This window comes from Apteryx rowi, unplaced genomic scaffold, assembly GCF_003343035.1.
Source record: "Apteryx rowi isolate R43461 unplaced genomic scaffold, aptRow1 scaffold_100, whole genome shotgun sequence".
Taxonomy (NCBI): domain Eukaryota; kingdom Metazoa; phylum Chordata; class Aves; order Apterygiformes; family Apterygidae; genus Apteryx; species Apteryx rowi.
In genome coordinates this window covers 1,762,724-1,786,350 of record NW_020447198.1, presented here as the reverse complement: position 1 = coordinate 1,786,350, position 23,627 = coordinate 1,762,724, and the positions used below count along the sequence as shown (strand labels likewise).

At 37.4% G+C, this 23,627-nt stretch overlaps 2 protein-coding genes across 8 annotated transcripts in view; one reads left to right on the top strand and one right to left on the bottom strand.

Annotated features, from left to right (window-relative positions):
• Window positions 1-4,170: 4,170 nt before the first annotated feature.
• Window positions 4,171-21,840, bottom strand: ODR4 (odr-4 GPCR localization factor homolog). Of its 4 annotated transcripts, none has more exons than XM_026062956.1 (14): window positions 21,735-21,840; window positions 20,684-20,818; window positions 20,118-20,249; window positions 19,670-19,765; window positions 18,378-18,484; window positions 17,210-17,246; window positions 16,944-17,084; window positions 16,205-16,300; window positions 15,602-15,667; window positions 14,069-14,197; window positions 13,337-13,427; window positions 11,642-11,827; window positions 6,583-6,675; window positions 4,171-5,382 (listed from the first exon to the last, which is right to left on the bottom strand). In XM_026062956.1, the coding sequence occupies exons 2-14, from the start codon at window positions 20,780-20,782 to the stop codon at window positions 5,315-5,317; spliced, it is 1,341 nt and encodes a 446-aa protein (XP_025918741.1). In that variant the 5' UTR covers window positions 20,783-20,818; window positions 21,735-21,840; the 3' UTR covers window positions 4,171-5,314. The 4 variants fall into 4 exon arrangements, with proteins under 4 accessions (XP_025918741.1, XP_025918750.1, XP_025918760.1 ...); XM_026062965.1 differs by lacking the exon at window positions 21,735-21,840 and adding an exon at window positions 21,490-21,518; XM_026062975.1 differs by lacking the exon at window positions 21,735-21,840 and adding an exon at window positions 21,055-21,331.
• A 151-nt stretch (window positions 21,841-21,991) lies between these two features.
• The window catches only part of TPR (translocated promoter region, nuclear basket protein), a 41,720-nt gene continuing 40,084 nt past the window's right edge, over window positions 21,992-23,627 (top strand). For all 4 annotated transcript variants that reach the window (XM_026062940.1, XM_026062929.1, XM_026062923.1 and 1 more), the window contains exons 1-2: window positions 21,992-22,190; window positions 23,452-23,556. In XM_026062940.1, the coding sequence (XP_025918725.1) occupies window positions 22,040-22,190; window positions 23,452-23,556 (256 nt within the window). In that variant the 5' untranslated portion in view covers window positions 21,992-22,039. The remainder of the gene's footprint in view (window positions 22,191-23,451; window positions 23,557-23,627) is intronic.

The window sequence follows — 23,627 nt, the reverse complement described above, 5'->3', positions numbered from 1 at the left end:
CCACATTTTTGAACTGCAATATTTAAAATATTTGCAAGTTACTGAAAAAGTATATTGTGTTTATGTAATAGCTACGAATAAAGCTTAAAAACCCTGAAAAAAAACTTCCATTAGAAGTGTGAAATGCATTGGTAATATATAACCTTAAAAACACCTTATACATATATAACCTTAAACTTAAAAACATATGAAATATTAGTAAGAACTCATTAGACACACATTTACTAAACTCAAAGTTTTATCTTTAGCAAAAGGGATGCTGTTGAGAACTACAACTTAAAAACATATTTCAGAGGAAGACAGAGCATTCATAACAGACATTGCTCTCTTTAGGTGTAAGAGACAACCAACTCCAAGAAGAGAGAGAATGAGAATATTCAACAACCTGAAAGTCAATTCTGATACACAAGTAATATTTCAATGATTTCGTCTGCACGCTGGCAAAGTTGGAGGCTAAATTTTACTCTGAAGATAGAAATATGAATCTCTTAGCCACACACGCTTTTGCTGATAACATCAGAGATCATCAAAACGTTAAAGATTTTTTTCTGTACCCAACTAATTGACTTATCAGTTTGAGTGATTTGCTAGTTTTACATTTTACTCACTTTAGCGTGAGAGGTTTCAGTTTTGCTTCAGGTCAGGATCCAACCACGCAAGTGTCACCGTGTGAAATTCTAAACATAGATCAACGAAAATTCTGAATTGAGCAACCAGTCTTAAAGAACCATTGCTGCAGTAATACAACCATTATAACTGAACTTTCATGGGCACACTAAAAGCAGGTTCTTTAAACACATTTTTTCACTTTTAAATCCTGTGCAAAATTCACTGTGGTAACTGAAAGTAACCCCGTAAAGACTCCTGTGAGACACACAAAACCCTCTCAAACCAAATTTTTAAAACACAACTTATGTCATGTTAAAAAAAATGAAAATATCCATTTGTTGTTTGTTGGCTTTTAATGACTATCAAAACACTACTGAACAACTAAATTTCTACTTTTAATATGGATTAATATTTTAACAGAACATTAGAAGTCTTACCTCATGTAAACTAAGCAGTACAAATGAAGTGAACCACTTTATCTTAACAGTGAGTGATTTTTTTCATATTGTAAATCAATTTATGATTTTATTCCACCAAAAATTCAAATAAAATCATAAAATTTCAGGATGATACCTGTCATAAACTTCTGAAAAACCGATGAATACAAGACTCAATTTTCTCTGATGGAACAGAGCTGGCAGCACTCGTTTTGCTCAGAGCAGTCCTTCCTCCCCTTTACACAAGCATGATGCTTACCCCACAGCTCAAAGCAACTTCATCTTAACATTTGCATTTGTATCAGTAGGTTGACTATTTGGTCAGCTACCATCTGAAAAAAATATACCTATCTTTATGCAAAATATCATGATCATAAAATAGATTATGGAGAAGAATTATCTTCTGTCCACTAAAATAACTAGCTGCCTGAATAGCAAGACAAGCTTTTGACTTCCAGTAGTAGAACTTTTTTGTTTGTTAAATGATGTGTTTGTCCTCTACATATCTGAATACTTCCACATGACTGGCAGGAACTTAACACTCTTTAGAACTCTCCTTCTGTACCGAACTTGGTTCAGAAGTTATTAGGAGTCACACATAAGCAGCCTGATCATGTAAGCCTCATTTCTTCAAGTAACCAGACGGAAAGAAAACAAACAAAAAACCTAACAATAACCAGCACAGAAACTACATTTATAGCTAGCTGCAAGAAATAAGCTGACAGTCCATTTTGAGACACATCAAGCAGGCTTAAACAGGATTTCCTTTAACCTGTAATTAAAAAAAACAAAAAAAAGAAACCAAGAAAACCCACACATGTGGCGCCAAGCCTCAACAGAAGCTCATGACTAATGAAAGTTGCAAATTAATCTCTGATCACAGCAGTCATCCACATTTCTGCAGGAAAAAAATAGGAACCAAAGCAAAAAGCAAAAGAAATTTAACCCAAACACTGTCCTGCTGTAAGGAAGATTCTTTAATAAGAAATAAATACTTTAACGAGCACATGGAACCAGACTTCCTATTACCCTCAACTATAGTGATTCTTCATTTGACTCAGACATGGAAGGTCCCTGAGTGTCTTCAGAAATATAGATGCAGACAAAAGCGAAGGGGGAGGACTACATCATTGGTGTCACTGCTGATCAGACTACTGATAGAAGCTCTAGAAGAGGGACATCAGTTCCTGGCAGGCCCAGTGCTACCCCTCAGATGCAAAGAAAGATGAACCTCATTGTACATGAGACCACTGAGGCTTTTTTTTTTTTTTTTTTTAAATACAAACTACATTTCAGTCAGGAGGTGGCTTATTCCATTCACTGGCTCACATCGTAACAGATTTAAACTGGGTTTAACGAAGCAAGGCTTCTAGATCTAAACACAGCAAACATCATGCATGGAAGGGACCAGCACAGAAAATGCAAGATTTGTGCAAAATTATTCCAAAACTTCAACTTTAGAGTAGTAGTTGGATTTTCTAGACATGGAACAGCTCCTCTAGACCCTTATATATTAAAATAAAAATCTATTTGTATTTCTTTTCCTTAAAGAACTCATTTGCTTCGGTTATCAATGGCCATGGATAGGAAGCAAGATGACAGTAGAAATCTCTTTGTTGCCTTCTATAGTCACTATTTCCTCATGGCAGGATGACTGAAAGGCTCAGTCTGAACACGGAAGTCAATACTTTTTTTTTTTGGGGGGGGGGGGGGGGTGACAGCGCTAATTCTACACAAATGAAATGGTTAAAGAAAAATACCCCTAATGCAATCTCCTGTGTTAAAACACACATCTCATCTGAGACTTTTTTTTTTTGGACTTCTCCCACCCTCAAACTGAAGAATTATACTTCCACAGACCCTTAATACCTAGTTAGTTATAAGGAGAAGGATTCATTTGAGAGTCTGTGGCAAGTGCCATAAAGAAAAACAGATGAGCTACTAAATATTGAATAAGTTGGCAAGAAAATAAATTCTATATTCTTTACTAGGGATCCATGGAATAACATCTTTAAACAAGCTCTAATTTTACACCACAGCTGGCAATCAAACCAAGAGCTACTGACAGAGTGTTTCATGACAAAGAAGGCTCTTGAATCAAATACAGTTTTTCTCTATGGCATAACAGTTATTGCCACAAGTGATGCACTTCACTTCTCTCTCTACGGTTGAGTTTCAAATAATATGCCACTCGTGAATAACTGTTTTGTGTATTTACCTCCAAAAGCATACATTAGCAAGCATGCATGCACAGATGCAGAGCATTTTAAAATTGTTTCTTTTTGCAGAGAAGTTAGGCTGTTTGAGACTGAAGTAGAGAACTGAAAACAGCATTCCAGATGCAGCCAGCTTCTTTGGTTTCTTTCATGATGCTGCAAACGCAGAAAGTGCAGGCAAGCGAGGATGGAAGAGTAGTAAGAGTTTGAGCAAGAATAAGTGAGAGTTGCAGTTTAGCGAGTTGTCTGTTGTTGCTGAGAATGAAGATCGCACTTTTTTCTAAGCTCATACAGAATGGCTTAAGTGTTAAATAAGCCCTGCAACACTTGCACTTAGTCAAGAAGATACCAAACGGACACAAGATAAAAACATGCTTCTTCAATAAAGCAAAGGGGAACTTGTATCAAAACAAGCCCAATGACCAGGTCCTCTTGAGAACTGGATAACAAAAAGGCAAACAGATGTACACATTCAAAATAAGGCAAAGGACTGAAGCTTTTTTCTTCCCATTACTTCCCCACCCCCCATCATGCCTTACTTCTAATGAAGACTACAGCAGAGCAATTTTTAAAATCAACTATATTTTGAAATGTATTGGTAAATTCATCTTATTTTCCGAATAGCACTCAAATTTCTCCAAAGAAATGCCTGAATCAACTGCTTTTGCATAATATCATTTTGCCTATTGATTCCATCCATTTGCATAGAAAATAACACGCATCTGTAAAATGCAGCAGCTGAAGGACTTACCTGAAAACAGTGTCTCCATTGTAGCATTCCTCTTCCTGAGAAGCCCTACTCGAGCAATAGCGAGTACAAGAGATCAACACTGTGTTCCAAAACAGTTACAGTACTAAAAGCAGAGGAGTATTACAAACGTGTAAAAAACAATACACAGACAAGGGAATAGTATTTCAAAGACGTCTTTCTCACGTCTCGGTTGCTTTTTATTAGAAGTATTCCAATACATACTTGATTATGTTATAGAACCTAAGGGTTTATATTTTGAGTGTTCCAGTACCTTCACATTAAAAAAATTTGTGGTGGCACTAAAACCCCCTAGCATCTGGAACTATATCCTATTATAATTCAGATCCAAACAACTCATTTCATACATGAATTATCTTTGTTAACCTTATCAGAAGGCTTCCCTCCTCCCCCTCTCCTCACTGCAAGAGGACAACAATGTTACCTCCTAACATATGTTTCCATTAYGAGATATTCTCCTGGGTATCTTGTTTATATTCTAAAAATTCTGATTAACAATTTTGAAAACTTGCAGTAACATTAAATAATTTACTAGAACTGCCTAGATATAGCTGTTGCTGAAATATGTAATATTCTAAGAGAAAGATGATGATTGAATCAGAGGTGGACAGAGAAATCCTAATCAAAAATTAATCTGAATAAAGTTTACACGTTATTGATTTCTGGGTTCTCCAGGCCTTGAACTAAGGTTTTTTACAATCTGAATTGGTCAAAAGAGAATCTTGAAACTACTAGAAACTATTTGTATACCTATTATGCCAGTTAACCAATTTTACCTTAAACAATCTATATGGTGAAATGTTGGCATCGTGAAGTCTAAATTTCTTCCCCAATTAACTTCAATGAGATGAGATTTCTGTTAGTTAAATTAACAATTCAGCAAAGAAATCCCTAAAGCAAGAACTGTCATATTAGGTAACTCTACTAGTCTTAGCAATACCCTGGGGGGGGCGGGGGGGAAGTAGTAGCATTTTACATTAAAATAATGTGTAGGAAGAAAATGAGAGTTCTATATTGATTTAAGGGCTCTTACTGGAATATAATACTATTTAACCATCATTTGCATAAATGACAAGAGTTAGTTTCTTGTAAATTTGATTCACCTAAAATAACTGCATGCTGGAACAAGGTAACTGGATGTATCATTATAATTTATATTGCACACCTAACTGGTGATATTTAGGCAACAAGTCTTAATTACTAATATATTAAACCCAAATGTTTCCATCTTGTATAAGCGTGATTACTGGTCAATGTTTCCATGAGGCTCCTTTTGCTTGAGTTTAGTCACTGAAGTAGTTAAAAGAGAAGATTGATGCAAAGACTGCGACTGCAGCTGCTATTACCACACCTAAAAATGACAAAGGAAACACATTCAGTGAGTGGCAAGGGCAGCACAGTCATCAGTGGCTAGGGCGTGGAGGGCAGGGTGGATGAAATGCAGGAATAGAAACAATAAGAGCCACCCCAAAAAGCTGTGTACCATTGCTAAGCCTAAATCTAAAGCTATGATGCAAGATAATTACATTATACGAGCCCCACAAGAAACTTCTAATCGGAGCAGGATTCTTCCAAACTCCAGCTGACCGCATTCTTCAGTAATAACTCGGCAACGTCATGGCCCGTAAAATAACGGCACCGACTCTGCACCACTGCTTAGTTCTAGAAGTCAGACTAGCAGAAATAACTAACAAAAATGGAAACAAGAATTATGTTTTCTTTTTTGTGTGGTACTACACCTACTCCTTAAGTCTCTGAAACGATCTTAATAGGAAAATGAGTGTTATGCTATAAAGTTCATTACTGATGAACTGAGTACAAGATGGGGGTGATGGGGTGGAGAGACTGATGTTTCAAGGAAAAGGGTTGCTACATCCAGAACAGAAACTCATATTTACTGTTACTCTTTAATCTTCTAGTCGCTGTGTTTTACTTTTAAGAATAAACAGAAAACAAAATGTTACTGTTTTGTTGACTACAGTATAACTGAAAGTACATTCTTGATACTGTATTTTAATAAGAAAAGACAGGCAAAGCTCACAGGCCAGAACCATGCTAAGTGCAGACAGATGCACGAGACCTGGACGAATCGGCATCAAGAAGCTGTATTTGAGAGGAAAGTTCTGTGACTGCCGTTCCCTACATTACTGAGGCTGAGGCTAAAACTCAAGGCCATGTGTATGTAAGCTTTAGAAGAAACTTAATGACTCATGAGCCAATTTAAGGATGCCTGCTTGACAGAGCAATTCATGTATGCTCCTTCTCCACGTACAGAATTACGGAAGCGGTGGCTCCTCAAAGAAAGAAAGCAAGCTACATAAGCTGACCGGTTTTGCAGAACTGCAGGCTGCGGTTCTTATTTTCCAAGAAACACCCTGTACCTATAACTCTCAGGTAGGGACACATTTTAGAAAAGCTATTGTATGAAGTCACCAGCAGCAAAGATTAAGATTTTTCATTAATCCCACAAAAATGCTGTGGGAACGAACGGTACTGAAAAGCCGCGCTATAATTTCTGGATTGCCATAGCAGAATCAGGGAGGTAACATACCCATGTTTTGTTGAAGTTTCAACAGCAATGTTGCTTTTGTCAGTTGTTTCTGTTGTGTGTCATCCATGTTGTCAGTGACTGGACAAATATCAACTGCGTGGAGATCAAGTGAACAAATAAATACCAGGTGAAAAGCTAACATTGGTGTTTTACAGTTGAATTAATGCAAAAGAACATGAAATTCTCATCAACTTTATAAAGCATATATATGGCAGAAAGATCAATTTATCACAGTAGTAATGGTACAGCGGCCACAGCATGATACAAAGTTATTCTACATAACTGGAAGAGAGTAAGAGAAAGAAAGAAAGAAACCTCAAGGAGGAAGGAGTTCCACTTCCAAAACTCATTTTCTTACACTCCGTCCCCTAGTTACATACCCAACCTCCTTTGTATAACCTAGGGAGAATCTGGCACCTCAGACAGAGCCAAAATTAACCATTAAGTGTCTTCCAAGATCCAAGTTTTCCCTTCAAAGCCACATCTGTCCAGAGTCCAAGCTATACGGCAATACCATTGCCACCAAAAGAGCGAGCCCAGCACTGTTTCCCTGCCTCAGTCATAAATGCTTTTTTAAGATCCCTTATAAACACACTTTCAAGACAGGAATAGAGGATACATTCTCCTTTTGAAACAATTACCACATTCTTAGAAGTCTCAGCCAGGATGGGAGAGACCCTGACTCTATTCCTAGGCTGATGGGATTGAAACACCTGTATATTGCCTTTCTGAAGATTTCTCTAATCACTTGGCTATACGCAGATTGTTGGAGGGGGCAGGAGAGAGAGAGGGGATTATTCTCAAGTCCTCTGGCTGAACTTGTTACAATTTGTTCCACGCAGAGCAAGCATGCTTTGGATTACACAGTTTAGGGGTAAGGCCATTTGGTGGCGGCAGGCCAAAGGTCTTAGATTTCCATTCCTCTTTCTAGACTAGCTTGTTAGAGCTTCACCTCTCAAAAGTTCTGATTACAGTTAAGTAATTTCTATCGCAGCTATGTTCTGGAGAAGTAAAAAGTGAAATAAAGTGTTCGTGCTACTGCAATGAGACCTGGATTTCTTTGGAAAAAACAGAATGGACATGTTGAGGTATGCAAGACAGACTGACAGATTCCTCCTGTCCAGAAAAGGAAGAAAAAAAGCTACAGCAGTACCAGATATAAAGATTTAAAAGTCCACAGAAAGTTTGAATAAAAATGGATCTTTCATTACCTGAGTGGGGTTGTCAACTGCCTAGCGATTACAAATTACAAAGCTGAGTAATAAAGGCACATCCCTCATATGATTTATACGAAAATGATTCAGAGAAGTACTTTCTCTATCATGTTACGAGCCATGGGAGAACATATAATCTAGATCTGATCAGAGAGGCGGTGCCTGTCATCTTAGATGAGTCATGTGTATGATTGGCTTAAAAAATTTCCTAAGTCAAAAAAACTTAAGTTAAACAAAAGCACTTGATTCGACTAGCTATTTGCGACTTGTCTTTAGCCACGAACCCTCCTGTCTTTAGCCTCAGGATCTACTGACTTTGTATAGGCTGTACTGCAGCAGAGCAGTTAACAACTGTCCAATATGAAATTTAATGGGGGAGTGAGATTCATACACTAAGTAAGAACAGAGCTTTGAGATCGCCCGGAAAGTTGCGTACATATGTAAAATAAAAATAAGGACATAAAATTTGAATGTGAGGGGTGTTTCAGCTTTTCAAGAAAAAAAATTAATCTCATACCTCCAAGACTTTCATGTCTACAATAAGCCTATTACTTTATTAATATTTTTTCTTCAGAAAGGAAGAAAACCACCCTTATCTGCCTAAAATAAGAGCTGAAATCTGCAACTGGAGAACAGTGCATGAACGATTAACAGTTGCAAGATGGCTTTTTTTTTTAAATATACTTTCTTATACCTTAACTAACAAGCCAAAAGCACCACATTCTCTTCAAGCTTCAAGTTTTCAATTCCCTAAAATAGAATCTTTCTTTTAGAAAAGTTGACCACATTTCTTCTGTCAACTCTGAAAACCAGATCCAGCAGGTCTCCTTCCGCTTTAGTTTTGAGGAGGAAGCAGGGCAGTTTGTCCCCTGACCTTACATGGTTTTGCAGCTTTATAGGAAGAGTTGTACTTTTCAGGAGGTAACTTTTGAAGCTCTATGTCAAGGCAGCAATGCTCATTTGTTCAGAAAACAAACCCTCCCCCCAAATCCCAACCCTGAGCCAGTTAGATACCAAAAGGCATTTATGCCATTAGGTTACAGGAGACCTATATTTGAAACAGCTTTAGTATAAATAATGTGAAGAATTTGACACTTTCTACTACAAATTACATGAATCCCTACTTCTTCATTAATTCTTAAATTTGCTAACAAAGATGGGCAAGAGATTACTATTACTGAAATCCTATGCTTATCTAACTCAGTGTATTTAACACCCCTCCTGCCCCAGGAGGAACAGGGATTTAGCAAATCCAATCATAAATGCAGAGCTTTCAATTGCTTGAACTAAAGCACTAAATACCTTGAAACTACAGTCTTAGAGCTATTTATATCTTTTAATCATAATAGGTCAGTTTTTACTTTCTATTTTCCATGAACGATTTTAAAGCATGACCCAATAGCGACCTCACTGGAAAGCTGAAAGAGGAAGAGGATCCACAAGAGTAAAGAGAGCAGTAGCACAGCCTAAGTACACAAAAATTGAGAAGGATAGTTTTATTTCATATGTTTTGACTAGAAGATGCTTAAAAAAGTGAGTCTTTGCTCTATTGATCAAATCTTCTTTTCAAGTGCTTAAAGAGCATCAAAAAGACACTATTGGAAAAGCCTGCTCAAATTTTTGAAATTTAAACTTTTTTTTTGTAAGCAAGCCTTCAAGAACTTCATAATGCATAGCATTTTCAGTTATTTCAAGGATGGACATCAAAATTCACTACAATTTTTTTTAACCATTATTGAATACTAAATATTATTAATGATACTTCTAAGGTTTGAGAAACAGATGCTACTCATATTAGAACGATGCCTTGAAAAAGCCTTTACACAAGAGAAACCCCAAACTGCCATTGTGCCATAGAGTCATGATTCTAGCGATGCTTAGATATTTCATACCAAAGCACCAATAAACCCAAATTACTAAATTAATCTTTTCTTTACAGTGCAGAATACTTTCTACAGAGTTGACAGGTCTAATTTCTAGAATGACCTATCAGCATTAATAAAAGTGAAGAGGCACTTTAGTAAGTCACAAGTTAATAATTCCATAACAGTAATTATCAGAGTCAAATAGCATTGAGCTGATAGCATATTACTAGCATCACTGTTAACAGAATCCACTCTAGGGAGAAACTGCTTGGTGCAAAGCCGGGCTCTCAGTTTTTACTGAAATCCTCTTAGCATATTTTTGCCTTTCCTCTTCTAGGCATTTACTGTAAATTTGTAAAAAGTTTAAAAATACCTCCCCATCCCCCACACCTAACTTTATAGCCGGTAAGTTACAAGAACGTACAAATTCAAATTCATTTTGTGAGCTACCTGGACCTCATTTTACATGTGCCAGTGGCATCGAATCTTTGTGATGTGTTACTGTCAGTCTAAAATCATGCTCTCCTCCCACCTATATTATACATCTTTACAAAAGTTACAAAGCTGTAAACTGAATCATCATTCCCTCCCCAAGCATATCTTCAATGCCACAACAATATTAATTTACTTCCCTAAGTGATACTAATCCTTAAAGCACAGTAATACTTAGCCTTAAGAACATTAAAATTATTCTTAAATTACAGGAGATAATATTATTGGTTAGACATAAGAATTTATGGTTAGCTCTGAAATTAAAAAACTCAAGAAACTTTCCAAAAAAACATAGAGGGTCAAGCAAAGCCTTAGAAATCACAGTTTATCTTACACAGCAAGCCCATGGCAAAAACTTCCATTTTTCCCTCCCCAAATTCCAGCATCAAGAAGTGTTTACTGTTCTTATCTGAGAAATAGTGTTAAATTTTGCACTTATGATATAAAACTGTAGCCTGCAAATCATAGCCACATTCATGGAAAAAAAGGGAGGAAAAAAAAACAAACCTCGCTTACAGAAGATCATAGGAAGTATTGAAATGCATTTCAGCTACAGATTTGACTCCTACATTGAAGTCAAACTTGTATGGAAAAAAAAACAAAACAAAAYCACAAAACAACGCAAGCCAGATGACTCAGAAAAAGAAAGCAATAACCTGTTTGTGAGAAATATCTGTATTAAAAGGAGTGTAACAGTCTCATAGTCAKATCATAAACTTAAAAGACATTCAGTAGAAAATGAAAAGCGCTCTCAATTTTCTTTCCATTTTCAGTGAACAAGAACACTTCAGTTTTCTGCACTGTATTTGACATAGATTAAAACATTAAAACACTCAGAACAAGGAAGGGTACTTTGGCTGGGGTGGGGGGGAGAAGAGTCAGGTTTTAACCAAGAAAACTTCCTGGAAAACATATTTCTTACTAAAATTTTTTTTTTTAATATTTCCTGGGAAATCAGTAGATTTGACTGAAACATTCAGCTTCGTGTTCTAACTTAAATATTAGAACAACTACTCAACTGTTGAGCTGGCAAACTTGAATTACTGAAAAAGTAACTGGCATATAAAGCTTTATACATAGATATCTATCTATATAGGTTTTTATTACAGTTTTTTTGCAGAGTAAGATCATCCCTAATTCACATGCAGAGTAAAGTACACAAACCTTGTTCAACTATATATTTACATATCTACTGCAGCTCATAAGCTGCAACCATGGTTGCACAGATAATGCAATCAATGAAAGAGCAAAATATTTGAGACACTGAGTTCTGTCACAAGCCAAACACAGAAACTGCAAAAATCCTAATCATTTCTCACAAACACATTTAAAGTGTAGTTAGATTAACATAATCAAGCTCCAAGATATGAAATAAACTAAATTTAAACATAATTTTATCTAGATAGGGAACGTATTAAGTTATGCCTTCGGTCAACATTTTCACAATCTGTGATGCAGTTTAATCTGGTTCTCAGACACTGTATTTACCTGTGTTAGCTTCCTCTGCTATATGTATATCTTCAGCTTGGACAGCTTGATCCAACATCTCAAGAAAACGTTCTTGAATTTCTCCAGCGGCCTCATCACGAAACTTATAATCACTGAGCATCACACTGGATCCAGCAACAGGGACAAATAGTCTTTGAGGTAAGACACGATATTCCCTCTCAAAATCTAGAAGAAAAGTGGGGGAAAAAATACCATCTAAATAAAGACCTTGCTAGTTACGATAAGATTCCTCATTAATCTCTGCCCAGACAAAGCTATTCCAAAAGAACTGCTCAAGGTTTCCATATGGTAAGTCTCATTTCAGACACGGCTTGTTTACTTGTTACTGTTCCATGAAAGTTTTGGCAGCTATCATACTGACTTATGCTTTTACATTACTCTCTCCAGAAATAGCCAAGAGACCTCCAAAACAGACCGTGAAATGTTAAACAGATCTTTTATCATGTTTAGAATGACAAGGACTGGGAAAGACTGCAGACAGGGGTACATACAAAATAGCCTGTTATTTCAGCACCACAAAGGACTGCAATCAGTGGGCTGTTTTATGCCACACTTATGGCCATGGACCACGGGTGCCACCTGAAGAGGAAAATGAAAACTGCATGCAATTGAAAACATCAAGATCACGATTTAATCATGGAGCTTGGACAAAGTCGGTTAAAAGCAGTATTTAGAATGCTTTTGTATTACACTGTATATTTAACAATCCTTATACAATCAACCTGCTTCCATTTCTTTTCTACTTTTACCAAAATCACTACAAAAGATCATGCCTTTCAAAAAGCTTTCCTTTCTGGAAGGCATGCAAACTGATATTCAATTAATTATACATACATAAATATGTGTGTGTGTGTGTGTGTGTGTGTGTATTATACACACACACACACACACTTCCCCTCTTAGTTTTTAATATGATCAAGATAAGAAGTTTTATTTTCATGAGATCAATTTGTATGGTGCTCTGTTAAACTCAAACTAATGCAATTCATGATGCTGAAAATGACATACGATCTATTACTTTAAATGACACCAGACCTGTAAAATGAAGTGTGATGAAATGAAGAGAAATCAGGAGACAGAGACAACACAGATAACATATTCGTACAGCTAGTTAGAAAAACAGAATCGGAATACTTGTTCATGCCATAATCACCATATACAGTGCTATATTTAATTTAATGGAGATGAATTATTAAGCTTCAGAGTTTATGTCAACTAGCATTCATAACATAGCTGACAAACAGGACTATCCAAAACCCAGTTCAACTAGTTCTCTTAATCTTGCCAAGTTTTAGCAAATCTTTCATTTGAGTATTAGTAGAAACACCATAAGAGTGGTGTGTGGGGTTTGTTTTTTTTTTTAATGTTAAGTTCAGCAACAAGATTTAAAATAGAATTTAAAAAAATTCAGTTGGTGAGAAATAAGGTGAAACTACACTCTGTGGTCATAGAATACTGAGCACAAACTTTGTAATGAAAACTGTGATACGAAGGAACATATCTGAACTTGACTAAACTTCTCCTGAACCAAAAAGGTCAGGACTGACAAACAAAAATTGTGCTATTTGCCTTTTATTCTACTCTATAGCGAGATTTCAGTATGTTAGCAGAATTTCCTGCAAGAACCAAAATTCACTGTATATATGATAACTTGCTTTCTCTTCAAGTTCCTACTTTTTTTGTCAAGTCCTTCATTTATAATGAGATCTTCAAACAGTATTTCACAACGATCACTCAATGTGTTTATTATGTCTCTTTTCAAAGCCTGCAAAGACAAAGCAAAAACATAAGCAGTATAAAAGCCATTCACAAAGCTTTTGACTATTAAAAAACAACAAAAGTAGTCCCTCATAGGCTTAACCCATTTTCAAAGAATAGTTATTCAGAAAAAACCCTAAAGACAATAAAGTGACAAAGAGAAACTAACAGCAAAAGACTTAAAATAAAGACAACAACAAAAAAACCCAAAACACCAGAAGAAATTTTTACTACTGTTAGAGTAACAGCTGATAACATCTAGACATTACTATAAAAAAAATTCACAAAGAATTGACTCAGTAAGGAACAAAATCACTCAATAAATAAAACTGCCTTATGTACAAAAATATGTAGTTTTCAGGATTTTCTTAATTTTAAGATGATTTGTGACACCCTAATCACTTTGATGGTTGTGCAAAGATTCACCAGATAATAACCTTAATGATAGTACACAGTATCTGCTGAAAGTGAAAAAAGGAACCGAATCTGTTATATAAAAGCACAAATGGATTCTAAAACAATCTGTATGTTCAAGGGAGAGAATATTTTGACCCCCATTTAGACCATGCCTTTCTGTCAAATAAAAACTAATATGACAACTTTATGTTTTCAGGAAAACGCCTCCAATGAATTTAACTTTTTCTCTACCTGAATAGCTTCTTTAACTTTTGGCCTGTTGTTATGGATGTAGGCTCTGCATTTCACAGCACCTTTGAGATTTATGGAACCACTGCACACCTGGACTGTAGCTGTTGATCTACGACTTGAACCCTGGGACTGAAAAATAGGCATGTTTCAGTTTATCTTGCTACCTAGGCACCTGCAGCATGGCTAACAAACAACAGCACCAAAATTTATAGCATACCTTAAGATGTTTACAGGTAACCTTATAATATATACCTCTGACTTTTTAGCTTTTAGTTAAGATTGAAAATCTCTTTTTCCATCATGTAAAACACATTTTTCCAGACACTCCATTTCTAGTGATTTAAATATTTCTGCCTGTAGGACTTCTGAAATTTTTCAGCCAAGTGGCTGGTCGCTAGTATCAGTATTACAATCTGGCAACCTTTAAGATCTTTGTTTTAAATTATGAAGTTCATATGCTTACTATATAATACATAACCTAGGGTATCTTGAGAGTCATCCATCAGTCACGACTAAATTCTAAATTTGGTCATATTTAGAAATAATTACCAAAATGAACAGTGCATTGCATGTAGTGCTCTAAGGCAACATCTCGAAATGTGGGGATTTTTCTGTAGCAAAGAGGACAAGAGAGTCACAAACCAAGCTAGAATTCCAGTATGGAAGGGATATTTGTAAGTGTTAACAACAGGAAAAAAAAACAACCTTGCGTTTAAGGCTAAAGAGAATTATTGGTTTACATCATTTTAATCAGAAGGAAAACAGGCATGACTTCTGCATGAAATGCACAAGCTACTTAAGCTAACATAAAAAGCTTTCCTTTCTCTGTGAGGCAATTAATTATTGGAACAATATGGCAACAGAAGTAATGAGCTGTTCCTCAAGTTTTAAAGGCATTTTATGTATTTCTAAAAAGATAACAGTTGTTGCTCAATACAAATTTAGAGAATCAAATTTAGAGAAACAACTTGACAAACTGGGATGGCCTGTGTTGTATAGGAAGCCCAGAAACCAATGCCCAGACACATTTTAACTTTAGGACCTAGACCGGGGCACCTAATTCAGGGGCCAAATCTCCATAACATCTCTTGCTGTTAAAGAAGAAACTCCTGACACAGACCTGACAGCTCCAGATTATGATTCAGCCCACAAGATCCATACGTTAGTCCAAAACTAGTGACTGAGCTTCTAATGAAAGTATCCAGGTAAGTGTCCATAGCTAGCCATGACAAATCAAAGCACGCGGTTCATGAACTCCACCATCACGATGGATCACTGATTGATGTCAATGTACCCAGGTAGGTTCAGGTGTCCCGTTGTCAAATGAAGTAGTTAAATCTACTCTAACACCAGAATTTCCAAAGACATGAAACACATGGAGCTGTCCACAGTCAGTTTCACAGTCAATATCCAGGGGGGAAAAACTTAGTAAATTGGATTTCTAGACAATAGTTTAGAACATTCTTTTATTTTCTTATTCTATTTTAATCAGATAGTCGTTTTTAAACTGTAACCTCTATGCTAAATACTTACCAACTGTGTCAGAACCTTGACATCAGAAAACTGAGGGCTGGACTGAATATTTCCTCTTAACTTTTTCTAAGAGAAAAGAAATAAATGTGTCACATGAAACAGGAAAATCTGTCCAAATCAATCACGTCAAGCTATTTTACAGTCATCCTCCCTATGGTATAAAATGTGCCCTAAGTTCTATTTTTTAAGGGAGAAAAATGACATATGGAAAGCACCCATGAGAATACAAGTAGCAACACTAGAAGAATGTAGCAGTCAAAAAAGGTTTCTCCACTCTTTCTTAGATGTTTAGATGTCTTAGAAATCTCAACACCTACATTTAATCTCAACTTGTGCTCTTCAATGAAGCAGTAAAGCTGGAGACAGCATAAAGAAAACACATGTAACTCGGTCTTCACCTACAATTATTGCTTTCACGTTGCTAAAGAAAGAAAAGGGGATTTGCAGTAAGATGGGAAAATGGAGAGTCCTGTGTATCAGTTATTTGAAATAGGCCAATTAGATCAACAAATATTGTACAGAAAACCTTTCACTGTGTTATCACACTGGAGATTTTGAACTGCATATCTATTACAATTCAATTCCTTGTTGCATGGCACTCACCAGACCTTCCAGTAGTTCTGCATCATTATCTTTAACTTGTCCATTGATCAGAAAAACACTGTCCTCTATTTGTTTTGACCATCGATTTAATCCATTCTTTAAAAAAGTAAAAAGACAAAAATCTCAAAAAAGAGAGGAAGAAAAAAAGAAAGAATTTCACTAGAAGAGTTATACAGTATCAGGCTGAAAACTATAGAAATACATGTTTCAGTAATTACTCCAACAGGGTTTAAAAGGCTCTGAAAAATCTGTATGGGACAATAATTGACTTATGTCTGGCAGACTGTACATTTTTCATAAGCCAAGTCTTAAGACCAAAGTGTTCAGAACAAAGTGCTACACCAGGGATGCAACACAGGATTTCACTTTTGTAGAGATGGATGGGGCCTATCAAAAGTTAATTTGTATTAGAAGCTTTCTATACCCCTGTTCTAACCAGACATGACCTTGTCCCAGGTGAAGCAGAGTTTCAAGACTTTAGCTGGGATCATTACGATAATTGCTAATTATTTTGAGCACAGCAGAAGAAAAGCTCTAGTATTTTTAATACAAGGCATGTTTCACTGTAACTTCAAACAACATCTAAAAGAGGAACAGCTGTCAAACACTCTCTGCTAATTAGTCCTACTCCTGTACTCGTACTGTATATTCAAAACATTATCTTTCATTTAATTTTCAACAGAAAAAAATAGCATAGAGAATAAGCACAAGACTAATACTGTTGCAGCTAGTTAGTTACCTTGGTATTCTTCTCCAAGTCATGGTTGGGTGAAGTAGCAAGAAGTGGAATGTGAATATTAACATTCACTGTGCAGTCCAAAGTTAGCCAGCAAGCAGACAGAGCACTCTGATATTTCCAATCTGCTGGTTTAGCTGAACTCTAGAAGTAAAAATAAGCAATAAAGTGTCTAAATAAAACACTACATCATTCACAGAAGAGAAATGTTTTTGAAACATTACTTGTAATGCATTAAAAGCTGCATATGACATGCAGCATAAGCTCACCTTTGGATCTTGTACATCATAGGTTCGGCAAACTATTCTTTGCTACTTAAAGAAAAAGATTCAGTGAAAAGCAAAAAAACAAATAAGAACAATTTTGTAATTATTTTGTCCCTTATATATTAACAACTTCTTTTTTGAGCTGATTTATGCTCAGAGAAAGCTCTCACCTTTCATTAGTGTAAAAAAGTGGAAAAATATTTGGCTGTAAACTCCAACTATCACAGGGATGTTGTCTCATCTCTTACACATACATTAAGATCAACAGGTATGCACAGGAAGAACCACCACTGCACTAATATGCATCATGTCCTGCTTCCTCTCACCCTTCTAAGAAAAACCTTACTTTCTCTCCTTGTATTATCCCATTCTCAACAGAGTCAAGATTCTTCTGTTGCACCAGCACAGATCTCACCTGTCTGTGACTTCCCCAACTCCATGACTATCAGTGGTAACTGCAAGCTCAAGTTATCCAATATTTTAGATGTTTTCCTTATTTTAGGCAAATCAAAACCGACTGGGTAAGGCATAGTAAAAAGCTACCACACACAAACCTAACAGTAAAAACGTACGGAAATTGTGTAGGTATAAGTGGGCCAATAGTCTACTTAAGGCTAATCAGAAAACCCCACAGTTCCAACTTACTGATCTATGCCTATCTGAACTCAAAGAACTTCTTCCTCCCTGCTTCATCTACCAGCCCAAAACTTTGGTCTGTATTCCAATTCTGGAGAAAGAAAGAAAGAAAGAACGAACAGCCACATCTGTCTGTTGATAATGAAAGACTGCTCATATACATTTTCATCTGGCAGCTTCCACATTAAAGTTACTGCCAAATGTGGTACAGCCATTCATCTTAATCCACAGAAAACTGTCATTTCTACTATGTGCAGTCTGATACCATATTGTAGCTACTCATACAYACGATACAAAAAAATTACACAGATATAAACTACATAAGCCATACCAATCATTAGGATGGAATAATGGTTACAATAAGCAGAGACGAGTTGTGAAATGGACTGAGCAATCCAGCAGAGACACTGCTTTTTAAGGTTTGTGTGGCAATCTAACCCCAGCAATCTTAACACAACCTTTTATTCAGAAATAAATACAGAAGCTAGATTGGGGATAGCAGCCCCCATCAATCAAGCTTCCTGATAAAGGATACTTCTTTGTAGCAGAGCAAACTTGAAGAGCTGCTCTATCTGAGACCTCCTCCTCGGCAGGTTTCCAGAGCCGCCTTTTAGTCACAGACTTTTCCACTGAGAAGATTAGCTAAAGATGAAAGAAGCATTAGGGATTTTTCCACACAAATCAGGTGTCATAATTCCTTGAAAACAGTCTTGCACTAAAGTTCTAAAGCTGAATGATATCGCAATTATGGATGAACTGGAAATACAGCTTATACATCAAAATGCCACATTAAAAGAACTTTTAACACAGATTCAAAGGCAAGTACTCTAAAGCAAAGCTGCCTGTGCAACCTTAATTCAGCTTCCTTATAAACTGAAGCAAACAACACACATTCACCTTGTACATTTCAAATGAGGCTTTTTACTTTGCAAAATATCACAACTTTATGCTTAAAAGTTGAGGATCAGAAAAGACAGGTGTGCAAAAAAAAAAGGAACTATTAGTTCAAAAAATAGGAACAAATTTGAATGCTGATCACCTGGACGCTGCTCACCTTTTCTTGTTGGCTACTAGCTTCAGTAATCACAACTGAGACTTGATTATACTGCACTAGAAACACATCCTAGTTCTGAAATTGAATCTTGGGCCTAAGACTTCAAAGAGTACTCACGTTAAAATTACTTACTATGCTTATCTCATGAAATGGATAAAATGAACCTGTATCTATAGAATAGAAACTAAAAAAAGCCACCATGTGGCACCAGACTCCCCTATATCAAAAATGCATTTTAATCCTACCAGACAGTAGCATGTTCAAAGTAGTTTTTAAACATAATCCCAAACACTTAAGGCAAATACTACTTCTATATAAGATATTCCTTTTCAAGAAATCAAAAATAAAGATCTCTTACTATTCTAAAACCACTAGTCTAAACAATTCAGTCAATCAAAAAGCTATTATGCTACCATCATTAACAATTCTGCCTCAAGACTTARCATAGACAACATTAAAGATATTTTCCTTAAACCATACTATTATGTTTTCAGTAAAACTATAATAAGATAATATATTTGAGGAACTGCTATTGCAGTAGCAAACACCACAAGAAACGGATAGTTAATCCAGGTTGTGGTACAGTCCCAAAGAATACAGATTACTGAGGTTTCAGTGTACCTCAGAATCATAAATCAAACCAGAATGTTTTTGCTGCTTTAATTTTCTAAAATCAAAAGAAGCATATAAAGCCAAGACAACAACGACAGAAAAAAAATCACTCAGCTACAGACATAAGAATATCYTTTTCTTACTCCAGAAAGCCTACTTACCTTGCGCAAAGCATTTTGACTATCTTTTGCCAGTTCTGGAGCTGCAATAATAAATACACCAAGAACTAACAAGCCTCCAGGAAGCATTCTAGAAACCTTAAAAATAGAAATGCACATGTATTAACGGGAATCAGAGATCTAGGAACTGTGCGACTTTTGATACACCATGACTTTCCAATGAAACAATTATGCATGCAGAACAAACGAAATAAGCATAAGTGTTTTTCACTTACACATTCCTCTGAAATGGAGGAATAGAATATCCTGCAAATTTTCTTGCTTAAGCTTATCAAGTCCTGTTTCATCATAAACTTAATATACCAACAGAGAGTGCATAAGACTCCTTTACTTTGAGAATAAGGCTAGAGATTACAGAAGAGATGATGATTGCTGTATCTCTTATTTACTTTGTTTTTCCCATCCCCTTCATTAATTCATATTGTGATACCTGGCTGGCGTGTGCGGTTACCCATTCTTCATCAATGGATGACAGTTTTGAAGGATTTATGTTGATCTCATTTTGCTCTTCCTTTGGAGGTGTTCGAACAGCCCGAATTACATAGTCTCTTTGTGAGGAACACTTTAAAAGACACCAATATAAACAAACATAATAAGGTTGATATCAAATCTGAGAACATACCATATAATACAGAGTTACTGTAAGGGTTGTTTTGCAGAATGCATAGTTAAGCTCTACAATAACCTGTTACAAAAATACTTCCTTCACAAATATCTTTTATTTGCCTTAAAATCTTGATGATGGGCAAGCTTAATCTTTAAAATTTTGATTTCAATTTCTTGTGCCATATCTTTCAAAAAAAGACTTTAGAAGAATTTCTAATAATCATCTGATACTGCAAAGCCTTTACAGAAGTCCTCTCTGGTCAGACTACCTCTCTCCTGCTTTATACGAGCTCAGTGTGATACTAATAGACTTAATCCAAATGATAAAAGCCGGTGTGGCTGTCTCCTACTAACACGAAGGGAAGAGACTTCACAATAAAACACACTTACCTGCCCTATTAACAGGCCTGTGACATAAGGTTTTAATTTTGTGCTGAGGTCTGAAAGATACTGCCCAACAGCTTCCTCAACAACGTAAGTTCGACCCATTACTGCAGGCTTAAAATTAAGTATTGTAGTTTCAACCTATAAGACAAATAATTTATAAAGTCAAAGAAAGTACACGCACTACACTGACTACCCAAAAATAAGAGTCTCAGAAAAAGATCCTGAATATATTAACATGATTTTAATTGTCATCAAAGATTTGATTAGTTAAGTAGCTTTAGAGCTGCAAGATTTTTTTCTAAATGAAAATAATCTTGTTCTATACTAAAGAAAAAGTTCATTTTAGCCTTACTTGAAAGAAAAAGTTTAAACACCTGTCACTGAAAGGACACAGCAAGTCAGACAAGCTAAGGCTAAGAAAAACATGTTTCCAAGCAATAATTTTTTGCCGCATCACGTTTCATCAGAAGCCAGATGTCAACTGTTCGTTTTTGCATTCAGCCTCCTCTTCGATAGGCTTGCTGTATTTCGTACGTGCGTTTACACAGAGAGCACACACATTTCAACCCCCTTCTCAAGACACTGGGAGGAGAGCGTGTGCGTGCCCTCCCGCAGGCCGCCCTCACGGCCCCCTCCAGGAGCCGCACGGACGCAGAAGCCCGGGCACGGGGAATGCCACAGCCTCCCCTCCCCGCAGGGCAATTCCCCCACAACGGCTTCACGCGCTTCCTTTAACGCTGTCACGACGATTAACGGGCGGAACTCTGAGGGCAAGAGCAACCCGGGGCGGGGGGAAGGGGGGCACCCACCTCACCTCACCTCGGCCCGCCGCCCCCGCCGCCCCACCCCGGCAGGCGCCGCCTCAGGCGGCCGCCCGCCCAGGCGGCCCCGGCGCGACGTCACCAGCGCGCGCAGCTCCCCCTCCGCCCAACGGCCTCCGGGGCCGAGCGCGGGAAAAGGGCGCGCAGTCCTGGCGTCAGCGCCAGCGTCGCCACGCTTTGTGTGGCGGCAGCYGTAGCGCTTTTCTGCCGCATCTCCCGGACGCGCAGGGCACCTTAGAAGAGCGGCGGCCTTCGCGGCAAAGCCTCCGGAACGCCCTTCCCGATTTCAGCGGCTCCTACACGTCAGCTGACACCAAAATCCTCACTCAAAATGGCGGAAAGAGCTGCCCTACCGGCAACGGAAGTGCTTGATAAAGCCTCTCCCGAGGGCCTGGAGAACTACAGTTCCCATAGTTCCACCGGAACCGTTCCGCCCGTTTGAGCATGCGGCGTTCTTGCGCATGCGCGGTGCCTGAGTTGCGCCCGTTTGCGGCCAGGCCGGAAAGCAGTAGCCGCGGCTGTGGGGGCTGTTTCCAGGATGGCGGCGGTGCTGCAGCAGGTCTTGGAGCGGGCCGAGCTGAGCAAGCTGCCCAAGCCGGTGCAGGGCAAGCTGGAGCGCTTCCTGGCCGACCAGCAGAGCGAGATCGACGGGCTCCGAGCCCGGCATGAGCGCTTCAAGGTGGACAGCGGTGAGCGCTGGGCCGGGGGGAGCCGGGGCGGCGGCGGGGGGCTGCGGCGGGCCCGGCACCGCGCCTTAAAGAACAACTTCTTTCCGTAAGACTTGTAACGAGCAGGGATGCGCTGCAGTCTGCTTTGATCCTAGTCAGGGAAGGGAAATCAGGATTTGCCCGCCCGACTCTGAAACGGTCTTAGGTTCACAGTTTTTCTATCAAATTCCATGTTGGAAAAATGAACCTTTCCAGATAGGCAGCTCCTGATAGAGGAGAAGTCTCTATATTGTATATTTGGAGTTTGCTTGATCGCCGAAAAGTCGATGCCAGCAGGGAAGTGAGCAGAGGTGAGAGAAGAGTGTAGATGAAGGTGCTGGGTAGGGTTGTGGCTATGAGTTACTTTATCAGGTAGGTGACACACTTGCGCTTTAAACTTTCCCTCCACCTTTCCCTCAACCTTTCTGTCTTTATTTCRTGATAAAAACCTTGCTCAGATAAACTTATGGATTATCTTAATTTACACCAGAATTTATTAATTTAAGTAGGCTAGTCTCTTTTGTGTATCTGCTTCTCAAATGTAGCTGGAGGGGCAGCAATATTTGAAATTGTAAGATACTAATAAGAAGCTTAAATATGTAAAAATCCCTCAGTGCTTTTTTAAAAGTCCACTATGCCTGGTAGAAAAGTTAGCTCTGGTTTTACAGAGCATTTTACAGTTAAATTCTGTGATACAGTTACTGTTTCTTATAATTAATCAAAATTTAGAATTTTTTTTTAGTATTTTGGGATGTACAGCATAGAACACAGGAGTTCTGTTTCAGAAGTGTTTGTTAAACACTTCCAGATTTTATCTAGTGATACCTAGACTTACCTGTTGTTTATTATATCTGTGTAGAAATACTCTGCAAGAAATTTTAAGTTGATGTAACTGAGCCTGCGCTACATGGTTGTGCTAATAGAACTGACTTGAGCCAGATCAAAAATATTAAGTATAAAAATTGATTAGATTTTTATTTTATGGATCATGTTCAGAAACATATGCTTTTCCATGCTAATGAAGTATTTTAAGAAGTGTTAATACAATGTAGAAATATCTCTTTTGGCTTCAAAAAGACAGCTTTTCTTCCTTGAGTTCTACTATAGTATTATTATTTTTAGATATTTTCTTGATAAGTGCTGTTCTTTAATATAGTTGTCAATAAGTAGGGTTCTTTTTAAAGATGAGAAATCAGAAAAGTTGTTTATTGAGTAGAATTGACATAGCATTGTTGTTTTGCAGAACAACAATACTTTGAAGTAGAAAAGCGTCTGGCTCAAAGTCAGGAGAGGCTTGTAAATGAGACGCAAGAATGTCAAACTCTCCGTGAGGAGCTTAAAAAACTTCGTAAGTATAACTGCACATTCTTATGACTGGACAAGATTTTTCATTCCTTAATCCAATGTTATACTGAAATG

Bases quoted from the DNA above. Each gene is read 5' to 3' on its own strand.
- ODR4 (XM_026062956.1), bottom strand. From the start codon at position 20,782: ATGGGTCGAACTTACGTTGTTGAGGAAGCTGTTGGGCAGTATCTTTCA. The intron at 18,485-19,669 runs GTAAGTAGGCTT...TTTCATCTTTAG, and splicing joins GTCAAAATGCTTTGCGCAAG to CTAATCTTCTCAGTGGAAAA. The intron at 14,198-15,601 runs GTAAGTATTTAG...CCTATTTTTCAG, and splicing joins TCAAGGTTCTGACACAGTTG to TCCCAGGGTTCAAGTCGTAG.